Below are 12,054 nucleotides of genomic sequence, written 5' to 3'. Positions count from 1 at the left end.
ATACTGAAAATTCAGCTTTGATCAAAGGAATAAATTACATTTTAAACTATATTCAAGTAGAAAACAGTTACTTTAAATTGTAATAATATTTCACAATATTAGTGTTTTTACTGTATTTCTTAATCAAATAAATGCAATCTCGGTGAGCAGAAGAGACTTCTTTCAAAAACATTAAAAAAAAATCTTACGCACCCCAAACTTTGAAACAGTACAGTATAGCATGTTCTTTACAAATATAATGTATAACTACAACAAAAGTTTTTTTTTTTTACATAGAATGTACAATGAAATGGGGAAAAAATGTGAACCAATAACAATTTCCTCACGTTGACCATCTGCACGGCAGATTTTGTTTCAGAGAAGGTTCACTTTTGCCACAACCTGCCTGCATCCGGTGCGAGAAAATTTCCATTCGCCAACTATATAGTATGATAGTTCTTCCGCAAGCCTTTCTACATGGGATCGATCTGGGTAGAATCCTTCCCTGGACATCTCGTCAATAAAACAATCCATTACGTGGCTCTTCTCCAGAAGCATAAAGGGCAGGAGCTCTGCCTCCAAAAATAGTATGTGGTATCTTTCAAGGTAGCTACGCAACCAAGGGTTCAGCTCCTGACTCAAGCTCAGACGGCCTGAGACGGCGACGCTGGAGTTGTGCAGAACGAACTTGGTGATGTCTTCATGTCCCAGGTTGCTGATGAGAATGTAGATGGCGTTTAAGTATTCGTTGTTGTTTTTGGGATGAATCAGGTCTTGCAATGTGTCCAGCAACTCCCTGGGCATGTGCTCCACCTCATCGAAGATAAAGACTGGTATCTTCTCCTCTTCCTCAGCCTGAGTGACCATTTCCGAGACGTGAGAGTCCAGAGATTTGGTGCATTGTGGGATATCGTCATCTGTTGGGCAATGGTGCAGAACGAAGTACTGCATCACCAAGTCCTCGCCAACAACCGAGCGGAAATGCTGAGCCAGTAATCGGCCAACGTGGCTCTTCCCAACTCCAGTGGGTCCATGGAGCGACAACGCTAAAGGTTTATTGTGTACATAAGTTGACAAATAATCATGTAAATGACCCAGAAGACTCTCTGCCACTTTCTGTTGGCCAAACACTTCCCTTTTAAGGGTTTTCTCCAGTCCGTCTAGATCATATTTAAGCACATGGTCATCCAAGTTCTCAATGGCATTGTAAACTTGTAGAAATACGATGATGCACAACAAGTAGAGGCAGTTCTTTGCACGGCTTCTCTCTTTTGTGGGTACGGCTCTCAAACTGCTGCTCGGATACAAAACCCGCGCCTTCCTCTTTTTCTTCCGCTTGCGCGGGGAGGCAGGGTTAGAGTTTATGGTGTCTTGAAGATTTTCAAAAGTGAAAACTTTTGGGCTGGTGGACCGTGGAGACATGAAGCTCTGGGATGACGCCGCTGCTATCTCAAGACGCCGTTTTTTGATGGCTTGGTACTTCTGACGAATGCGCACCATGGCGCGTACACTTGAGGAGAACTGGGAGAAGCTTCCTGTGCCATTTTCCTTCGTCTCTTTCGGATGGTCTCCTCTCAGCCTGTCACTGGGATTTTGTTCTCCCATCTGTGGAAAGCAATGAAGACATGTATAAAAGCCAAACATGATAAGAAAGACGAATACATTTGAGTAATTACCATGCTAAGAAATAAAGATTGCATTTCAAAATCCAGCTGAGTAGTTTTTGCAAGATGTTCCAGCAGGGGAATGATAGCAATAACAACTTGACAACTTTTTGTTCGATATTTTTGCTCAAAAACATAGCACAAAATAAATGAGTACAAATTGAACAATTCTGCTGCTAAAGGTTCTTTATTGGAATCAATGGTTCCATGAAGAACCTTTAAAATTCCATGGAATCTTTCCTTTGGACAAAAGGGTTCTTTAGATTATAAAAAAAAAATTCTTTAAACTCTTACAAATAAAGCTTATTTACTGGCATTGCTGGTTCCAAGAAGAACCTTTTTACTACCATGTAACCTTTCCATTGGACAAAGAGTTCTTTATAGTGGAAAAAGGTTCTTTAGATGATTGAAATGTTCTTCAAACTAAGAAATAAATGGAATTGTTACCAAAGGTTTCTTTGGGATACCCAAAAAATTTTCTTCAATGGCAGGGGTGTCCAATCCTGCTTCCAGAAGACAAGGTCCAGCTCCAGCACACTTGACTGGAAGTTTCTAGTGAGTCTGAAGACCTTTATTATCTGGTTCAGGTGTGTTTATTCGGGTTAGACCTCAATTCTGCAGAACAGTGGCTCTTCAGGAACAGGTTTGGACAGTCCTGTTCAATGGCATTACTGCAAAATGCCTTTGGAACCTTTATTTTAAGTGTTGTACGTTTCATTTAGCATGCTCACCTCAAAGTGAGCACATTTTCTGTCCTGAATGACCCTGAAAAAGCCTTTGGTACAAGATGACTAATGTTGTAAACAGCAACTTTTTTCTTGTGAAGCATGTCGCACCTTTATTTTGGTGCATTTAACAGTTTGCACTTTCCATAAAACAGCAAATGCTGAAAGCAAGAATGGAGGTATATGCATTCAGATAACGAACAGCGAGAGGTCATATAGACGTGAATGATTAGCAGCACCAAAGTGCAAATGCAATCTGTTTTTAGCGGCCTGGCCAGTTGCATTGGGGCAGGACCAAAATTGGCACAAAATATATGAGTATTGGATATTTCTGCTTCTTGTATGTTTCGTTTAGCATGCTCACATCAAAGTGAGCGCATTTTCTGTCCTGAATGACCCTGAAAAAGCCTTACAACATTACTGATGTTGTAAACAGCATGCAACATAAACTCAACTTCTCCTTTGTGATGCATGTTGCACCTTTATTTTGGTGCATTTGATAGTTTGCATTTTCCACGAAATAGCTAATGCTGAAAGCAAGAATGGAGGCATATGCATTTAGATAGTGAACAGCGAGCGTGAGGTCATTATAGACATGCATGGTAGCAGCACCAAAGTGCAAATGCAATCTGGTTCTTGCAAGATCTTCTGCTTCTTGCATGTTTTGTTTAGCGTGCCCCTCACCTCAAAGTGAGCGCATTTTCTATCCTGAATGATTGTGAAAAGCCCTTGGTACAAGATGGCTTACGTTGTAAACTGCATGCATCATAAACTCAACTTCTCCTTTGTGATGCATGTTGCACCTTAATTTTGGTGCATTTTCCATACAACATCTAATTCTGAAAGCAAGAGGCATATGCATTCAGATAATGAACAGCGAGAGGTCATTATAGACATAATTAGCAGCACCAAAGTGCAAATGCAATCTTGTTTTTCAGCGGCCTGACCAATTGCATTAGGGCAGGACCAAACTTGGCACAAAATAAATGAATATTGGACATTTCTGCTTTTTGCATGTTTCGTTCAGCATACCCACCTCAAAGTGAGCACATTTTCTGTCCTGAATGACCCTGAAAAGGCCTTTGGTACATGATGACTCATGCATGCTTCATAAACTCAACCTCTGCTTTGTGATGCATGTTGCACCTTTATTTTGGTGCATTTGCCACAGTACAAAACAGCTAATGCTGAAAGCATGAATGGAGGCATGTGCATTTAAATAATCAATGAGAGGCCATTATAAACATGCATGATTTGATAAAAACTTCAGTTTCGAGTTCTGTGTCTGTCCCACTATTTCTGTTCCAAATGCAATCTCTTTTTTTCAGCGGCCTGACCAATTGCATTGGGGCAGGACCAAACTTGGCACAAATTAAATGACCATTGTACATTTCTGCTTCTTGCATGTTTCGTTCAGCATGCTCACCTCAAAGTAAGCATGCTTTCTGTCCTAAATGATCCTGACTAACTCTTCAGTGCATCATGACTCATGTTGTAAACAGCATGCTTCATAAACTCAACCTCTGCTTTGTGATGCACGTTGCAGTTTGCAATTGCCACAAAACAGCAAGAATAGAAGCATGTTGCGGCAATGTCATTCACTATTTTCAAGCCGTATTCACCTCGCCTGCAGGCTGAAAGACTGGCGTCAGAAACTATACACATGCAAACGATACTCCATTTAAACAAGTTTCACTTCAACAGAAAACAAAAGAGCTGTTTCAACAAAAGCTATGTTCGTATTGTCTGATTATCAAGAATCAAATGACAAAAACAACAATTCTTGCTCCTAAGAGGCCTCTCCGTTTTCCCCTACAATGAAATTGAATCAGAAACATGAAGCCTATTTGCTTCAAACAAAAAGAATTGACCTCGGAACTCTCGTGAAAGCTTCTCTAAAGGTCTGAGGTGCATTTAAACAAAGTTTCTTTGCAAACGGTACGTTCAACATTCCACACATTCTGACTTTCCTTCACGAGCCCCTCTGCCAAAGCAGATATGGTTTCCTTCCTGGAAATCCTTTTTCACGCACCCCTTTTTGGAGAACAAGAGCAATAAAAGTGGCCTGTTAAATCATGAGCGTGCGTGACCAGACTGCAAGTCTGAAGTTTCCCAGCAGCTTAAGCTCTACAGTGGTTTAGCTCAGATGAGGGAAGTTAAGTAAGACTAGACAGTTGCCTCAGCTGAAGTGGTTAAGCTTTATCAGATGCAACAGAAAAACATACAGGAAGACAAATGCAAAACTTGAGAAGGACAAACAGAGTATGTATTCTAAAAACAGAGCTGGCTTACCTTTGGAAAGCACTCTGGTGTGTGGTTTGGAAACCGATTCCTCTAGAAGCTTGGCTGATGAGGAGGTGACTTCCTCACAGCCAGATGAACATTAACAGGCAGACGTTTGCAGCTCCTCCTCCTATCTGTCCATCCTCTCCTGCAAACCACACCTCCCCCATCACGTACAATGCAAGAAACAGATGCACCTTCTGATGCACCTTTGTGCTTAAAAATAGTCTGTTTGCACTCTGTTGTACGTCATTTGATTCAGACAACGAACTGGGAAATTGATTTAAATGACTGAAGTATTGTGGAAAATGGTCATCATACACAGCTTTTGTTTGATTCTATAAGGAAACCGCATTAATCAACAGAACTAGTCGAATATTTAATCTGTGTTTGCTTAAAGTCTTTTATCCGAATCACTCTGGGGGATTTGATGAGGATTTGTAATGCATAAACCAGTCCAGATGACTAGCTCACGTTGGAGGTTAATGTGAGCTGCTGTCACTGTTGGGAGTTCACAGGGTGGAGTTTGAGCCAGTAGTTTAGAGTTACCGAGAAAATGTTCAGTGGTCTGACAGTGTGTGCAAATATAGCAGCACTTTTACAGCTTGCACCATCATAGATTAGATGGAGCGATGATTTGATGAGAATTTACACTCACACTCATAAGTGAGCATGTTGTGGGTTTTCCACTGCAAGTCAAACGAAACATATTTAGAATGTTTGGAACATATGTTGCTTATTTTTTTTTTTATAATGAAGAATTGTTTGTTAATTTGAATAATAAAAAAATAATTTTAGTAATATCTTTATTTTCAATATTTGCATGTACTACTGTGTACTGTGTTGTTGATTAATTATAAAAACCAAACAGACTTTAAAATTATGTTGACTTATGTCTTTTCTAATTAAATCTTGTTATATTATATATATTTAATCCACATTCCCTTGCATAATTGTATCTGTGTATAGACTATTTTGTACATACATATTTATTTTGTTTTATCTAGTTTCTGTGTGTATATATAATTTTATTTCATCATCTGTCTTATTTTTATATATTAATATTACGTTATTCGTTAAGTCTGTCTATCTATCTATCTATCTATCTATCTATCTATCTATCTATCTATCTACCTGTCTGTCTGTCTGTCTGTCTGTCACTTCAAGACTAATTATTTGAGTGTAATAATGTACTTGGCAATAAATATATAATTCTGATTATGCAAATATAATGAATATAATAATTATAATAATAAAAATACCATGGTGTATATGATGCATATTAAACAATATTACCATTATATTATTCACAAACAGTGGCCATGAAAGGCTCTTATTATAAAGTGTGAATTAGGGCTTTTGTTTTGAAATTATCATCGTTCCCGGAAGTAACGCAGTAATTTATTTTTCATTCTCAAACGTCATTGTTGTTTTCACGCGTTTTCCCTCTAATAATAAACGTAATGCTGTTCAGCGTATATGGCATATATTTCTGAAGAAACCCCGTCAGCACGGGCCCGGTCTCTGGTTTAAAGCCGCGTGTCGGTGTTGTGTGTCTGGAGCGGTGTAGCAGTGTGTCGGGGCTCGATCCTCTGAACACATGAGTGTGTCTCTGGTTGTGATCAGACTCGAGCTCGCTGATCAGTCTGATTCCCCGCACGGCTTTCAGTACTGCGCCGGTGAGTTTCACTCGTTCACTGTTACAGAACTGACACTGACTTTGTTTACCACGGTACAGGATGATGGCCATATTCTTATACCATGGTGTTATCATCATATTACCATCAGTACAAAAATGTATTATGTTTTTGGACATGCCACAAGGTACCATAGTATTCTGAACTACCATGAAAATATTGTTTCCTAAAGTGACATACAGTGACATGGTTTATATGAAAATAGTATTATTAAGGTAATCATACCTGCATATGCGTTACTTGATTTTCATATAAAATAAATAAATAAATAATAATAATAATAAACAATATAATTATGTAATTATTTATTATTATTATTATTATTATTTTCTGGGTCCCAAGGTTACAGAGCTTGATAAACAAAAGTAAAACACAACATTGAGACAATTCATTAGAACAAACAGGATAATGAAACGATAAAAAAATAAACTGGATAATCAGTAACATAATAATAATAATAATAATAAGTAGTAGTAGTAGTAATAATTATTATTATTGCTAATGTTATTAGATATTTTCTGGGACACATATTTTCTGGATAACGAAAACAAATACAGTGAAAAAGTAATCATAAACTGAATAACTACAAAATTTAAAACAATAAATAATAATATACTTATGTTTTATTATTATTATTATTATTGTTTATTGTTATTATTTTATTATGGTTATGATTATGATTAGTATTATTTTTTTTCTGAATAATTCAGTATATCAGTAGCAGTAGAATCACGGACCTGAGCTGAAGGAAAAGCAAAGAAACATATGATTATGGTAAATATCGTGATCATCTGGTTTTGTTAACAGAGAGCATTCATTCACACACTCAGTGTGTTTGAGCTCTGAGCTTGCTTCTAGAATCTCTTTGAGGCCTTTATGTTGAGGCCTGGTGTCACAGCTCACATCTCCTGTGTCCCACAGTTTCAGAGATGTCAGAGGACGAGATGAGAGAGAAAGCGCTGACCTCTGCTAGAGCGACGCTGGGCAGTAAACCGGAGCTGGAGCGAGCGGCCGTCCTCCACCAGCACCTGGGCAGCCGCGTCATGAGCGACATGGTGATCGAGACCTTCCAGCCCAGCGCAGGTCTGCAGCGCCGCAGTGCAGTTACTCTCTTTCATCTGGCACTCGTTTAACCCCTGATGAGTAAACGCACTGTTTTTCCATCAGGAGCCGAGGACGGTAAAGAAGATCTGAAGTCCACAGCTGACGTAAACGGAGAAGTCAACGATCAAACGGACGAGAGTGTGACTCCAGACTCTCCCTCCAAACAGCTGCCGGATCAGATCTCCTTCTTCAGCGGAAACCCGTCAGTGGAGATCGTCCACGGCATCATGCACCTCTACAAAACTAAGTTAGTGCTATCTGTCTGTCTGTCTGTCTGTCTGTCTATCTATCTATTGTTCTATCTGTCTGTCTGTCTGTCTGTCTGTCTGTCTCTCTCTCTGTCTGTCTATCTATTGTTCTATCTGTCTGTCGTTCTATCTAACTATCTATCTATCTATCTATCTATCTATTGTTCTATCTGTCTGTCTGTCTGTCTGTCTGTCTGTCTGTCGTTCTATCTATCTATCTATCTATCTATCTATCTATCTATCTATCTATCTATCTATCTATCTATCTATCTATCTATCTATCTATCTATCTATCTATCTATCTATCTATCTATCTATCTATCTATCTATCTATCTATCTATCTATCTATCTATCTATCTATCTATCTATCTATCTATCTATCTATCTATCTATCTATCTATCTATCTATCTATCTATCTATCTATCTATCTATCTATCTATCTATCTATCTATCTATCTATCTATCTATCTATCTATCTATCTATCTATCTATCTATCTATCTATCTATCTATCTATCTATCTATCTATCTATCTATCTATCTATCTATCTATCTATCTATCTATCTATCTATCTATCTATCTATCTATCTATCTATCTATCTATCTATCTATCTATCTATCTATCTATCTATCTATCTATCTATCTATCTATCTATCTATCTATCTATCTATCGATCATTCTATCGATCATTCTATCGATCATTCTGTCTATCTATTGTTCTATCTGTCTGTCTGTCTGTCTGTCTATCTATCTATCTATATCTATCTATCTATCTATCTGTCTGTCTGTCGTTCTATCTATCTATTGTTCTATTTGTCTGTCTTTCTATCTATCTATCGTTCTATCGTTCTATCGTTCTATCTATCGTTCTGTCTGTCTATCTCTCCAATTTAATTTGAGTGATCTTTTTTGCATATTAATAATTAATAGGAATTAGCTTAATTATGCCCCACATGCGTTATTGGGTGTTCTCCTTTGTAATTTTAGAATGAGTTTGCAGAATTCTGATTTATAATATATTCCATTGTGCCAAATAGAATCAAATGCTTTTTTTTAATTGACAAAGCATGCAAATATTTTTCCATTTTTGTTCTGTTTGATGTGTTTATTGATTAGCCTGTGTAGAGTGTGAATGTGGTCAGCATTTCTGTGATCTGGAAGGAAGCCATTCTGACTCAGGACCAGAGTATGTGAGCAGAGCGGTGTGATTTTGAAGGGAGCGAGGAGCGGATTTTTTAAAAGTCTTAGCATTGTGGTTTTCACTCGCTCCATCATGAGTACAATTCATACCAACAGCCCATAATATTGAAACCTGCATATAAACTGCACATATAGCAAGAATTCACATGTTAAACATATATTTAGCTAGCTTGATACAGATGGATCACTCAAATCAGAAAGAATGTGAAGGTTATGATGACGGCAATGGACATGAGTAGGTTAGTTCTCAAGGAATTTGTTTGTTCCTTCTAGATACTGAATATTTTTGGGTAAGAGCATGATTTAAACAGCACTTATTCACATGCAATCGCTCTCTCAATAATGCAATCAAACAAATGTAATACAGTGCTCCTTCATCTGTATCCGATTTCGAATGAGTAGAAATCTGTAAGAAATGCAGCGATCCGTAGATAAAATAGGCTAACTGACGAAAACGTAGGTTATTTTCATCCTTCACAAACAAAATTTGCACTGCAATAAGCAGCAATGATACCTTCTAATTAGGGCTGCACAATTAATCGAATTTCGAATCGTGATTACAATTACGGATGCCACAATTACGTAATCGTTCAAAGCTGCAATTACTACCAAAAAAAAAAAAGTCCACTTACATTTTTCTGCATAGTTAAGATGTGTGTGGTGTTTTTTCTTTCTACAGTTTATCTTAAGGGATATTTCCATTGTTTTCATTTTAGTTTTAGCATAACATTATAATACCATGCATATTTTAACTTTTTTTATGTAAAGAAGAAACCAAACCAATGTATAGTTGACATTTGAGGCTTAATGCTATAGAAAGGCAATAAAAGTTTTTCAGTTAGTGTTTTCAGCTTATTTTCATATAAAAATATGGCATGCAGTTGCTTCAAACAATGGTATAAAGCTATTCAAAACATCAATTGTGATAATCGTAATAAATAATTGCAATTATAATTTCAAGGGAATAATCGACAATTATGATTTTTGTCATAATCGTGCAGCCCTACTTCTAATGCAGACAACCATGCAATAAGCTTGGCATGTGGTAGGAAAAAAGTTTGCACACTAGTGTTCCAATAAGCCACTTTAAAACTACTCGTTTATTTTACGAACAGAACTTCTGTGATATTTCAAAACATACTGAAATACTTGGGGAAATTGTTGCCGCTCCACTCCGCTCATATACTCTGCTCAGAACAGTCCGTTAAGGAAGTTTACAATTCTATTGCTTAAAATACTGCTAAAACACTCAATTAAATTTTTGTTCACACAAAAGCCTCTGAAATTATTAGGGTCCAATTTATCTCCACTCTTGTAAATTGTGACTCCAGGAAAACAGCCTGAACTTAGTACAAGGTTGAATCATTTGAGCATAGTTGCTGAAACACCTAATGCTGTCAGAGCCGCAAGATTTTTTACATTCTTGGCTTTTGAGCTTTGTCAATTTTTCTTACATAATTGGGAAATGAAGTTGGCTTTGATTATTTTTAATGGTGTTTTTAGTTTATAAAAAGACTTTGTATAATCTAATTATATTTGTCATTGAGTTGGTTTGCTGGGATTTCTTTATATACATTTTCAAAATGTTATATACTAGTATGTGTAGTATGTCCAAAAAACATGGAATTTGTGGAATTAGAACAACAGACACTTTGTTGCATTGTTGATTTGAGCCGTCGGTTTTGTTTTGTGTGTTGACAGTAAGATGACGTCGCTCACAGAGGACGTGCGGCGCAGCGCGATGCTGTGCATCCTCACCGTACCCACCACCATGACCAGCCACGACCTCATGAAGTTTGTGGCCCCCTTCAATGACGTCATGGAGCACATGAAGATCATCCGGGACTCCATGCCCAACCAGTACATGGTGCTGGTAAAGTTCAGGAGTCAGGTCAGTTACCTATCCAGATACAAGAACAATGACAATGAATGAACTGAAATTTGATTGGGCAGGATCTAAAAAGTGCCCAGTCTGTCTAATCCTCACTAATTTGGTTTATAACACAGTTCTTCAGAAAAAAAACCTTCATACATTTTCTGGTAAAGACTCATTAATTGCTGCCTGCAGCTACACTTTTCACAAGAAGATGATTTGCCTCTGATTCTGACCGTAGATACATTTTGCCACATGATTTGCAAAATAAACTCATGCAAATTAGCCTGCTGAAGTTTTTTTGATGTTCAGTATTTTATGAATGGACGGTCATTGTGTTTTTTTAATTTCTTTAGGCCGATGCTGACAGCTTCTACACAACATGTAACGGCCGTCAGTTCAACTCCATTGAGGATGCTGTCTGCCAGTTAGTCTATGTGGAGAGAGCGGAAGTCATCAAATCTGAAGAGGTAAGGCTCTGGCGCATTAGTTAGTAGTGTTTACTAAAGCAAATATCTAATATGTGACCATGGACCACAAAACCAGTCTTAAGTGTCAATTTTTTGAAATTGAGATGTATACATCATATGAAAGCGGAATAAATAAGCTTTCCATTGATGTATGGTTTGTTAGGATAGGACAATATTTGGCCGAGATACAACTATTTGAAAATCTGGAATCTGAGGGTGCAAAAAAAAATCTAAATATTGAGAAAATCGCCTTTAAAGTTGTCCAAATGAAGTTCTTAGCAATGCATATTACTAATCAAAAATTACGTTTTGATATATTTATGGTAGGAAATTTACAAAATATCTTCATGGAACATGATCTTTACTTAATATTCTAATGATTTTTGGCATAAAAGAAAAATCGATAATTTTGACCCATACAATGTATTTTTGGCTATTGCTACAAACATACCCGTTCTACTTAAGACTGGTTTTGTGGTCCAGGGTCACATATGACTTGAACAAACCACCAATGATGCTTCTGAAATCACATATTGTCAAAAGTACAGAACGCGATACCAGTCAGTAGTACTGTAATTTTACAGTTTTTCTCAATTGCTTTGGCACATTTTTCGAAACAGTCTTAAAGGGGTCATATGATGTTGCTAAAAAGAACATTATTTTGTGTATTTGGTGTAATGAAATGTGTTTATGCGGTTTAAGGTTCAAAAAACACATTATTTTCCACATACTGTACATTATTGTTTCTCCTCTATGCCCCGCCTTTCTGAAACGCGTCGATTTTTACAAAGCTCATCGGTCTGAAAAA

General features: G+C 37.3%; 2 protein-coding genes across 2 annotated transcripts in view; one reads left to right on the top strand and one right to left on the bottom strand.

Annotated features, from left to right (window-relative positions):
• Positions 1 to 145: 145 nt before the first annotated feature.
• On the bottom strand, positions 146 to 4,922 carry LOC107665765 (torsin-4A). Its single transcript, XM_016456776.1, has 2 exons — positions 4,661 to 4,922; positions 146 to 1,584 (listed from the first exon to the last, which is right to left on the bottom strand). The coding sequence occupies exon 2, from the start codon at positions 1,582 to 1,584 to the stop codon at positions 355 to 357; it is 1,230 nt and encodes a 409-aa protein (XP_016312262.1). The 5' UTR covers positions 4,661 to 4,922; the 3' UTR covers positions 146 to 354.
• A 1,130-nt stretch (positions 4,923 to 6,052) lies between these two features.
• Positions 6,053 to 12,054, top strand: part of brap (BRCA1 associated protein) — a 13,977-nt gene continuing 7,975 nt past the window's right edge. Inside the window, exons 1-5 of the mRNA XM_016456817.1 lie at positions 6,053 to 6,330; positions 7,270 to 7,431; positions 7,516 to 7,699; positions 10,605 to 10,794; positions 11,133 to 11,246. Of these exons, the coding sequence (XP_016312303.1) occupies positions 6,252 to 6,330; positions 7,270 to 7,431; positions 7,516 to 7,699; positions 10,605 to 10,794; positions 11,133 to 11,246 (729 nt within the window). The 5' untranslated portion in view covers positions 6,053 to 6,251. The remainder of the gene's footprint in view (positions 6,331 to 7,269; positions 7,432 to 7,515; positions 7,700 to 10,604; positions 10,795 to 11,132; positions 11,247 to 12,054) is intronic.

Source organism: Sinocyclocheilus anshuiensis, unplaced genomic scaffold (genome assembly GCF_001515605.1).
Source record: "Sinocyclocheilus anshuiensis isolate Anshui unplaced genomic scaffold, SAMN03320099.WGS_v1.1 scaffold743, whole genome shotgun sequence".
In the NCBI taxonomy this organism is placed as follows: domain Eukaryota; kingdom Metazoa; phylum Chordata; class Actinopteri; order Cypriniformes; family Cyprinidae; genus Sinocyclocheilus; species Sinocyclocheilus anshuiensis.
Note: the sequence above shows the minus strand (reverse complement) of the source record. Positions and strands in the feature narration are given on the sequence as shown.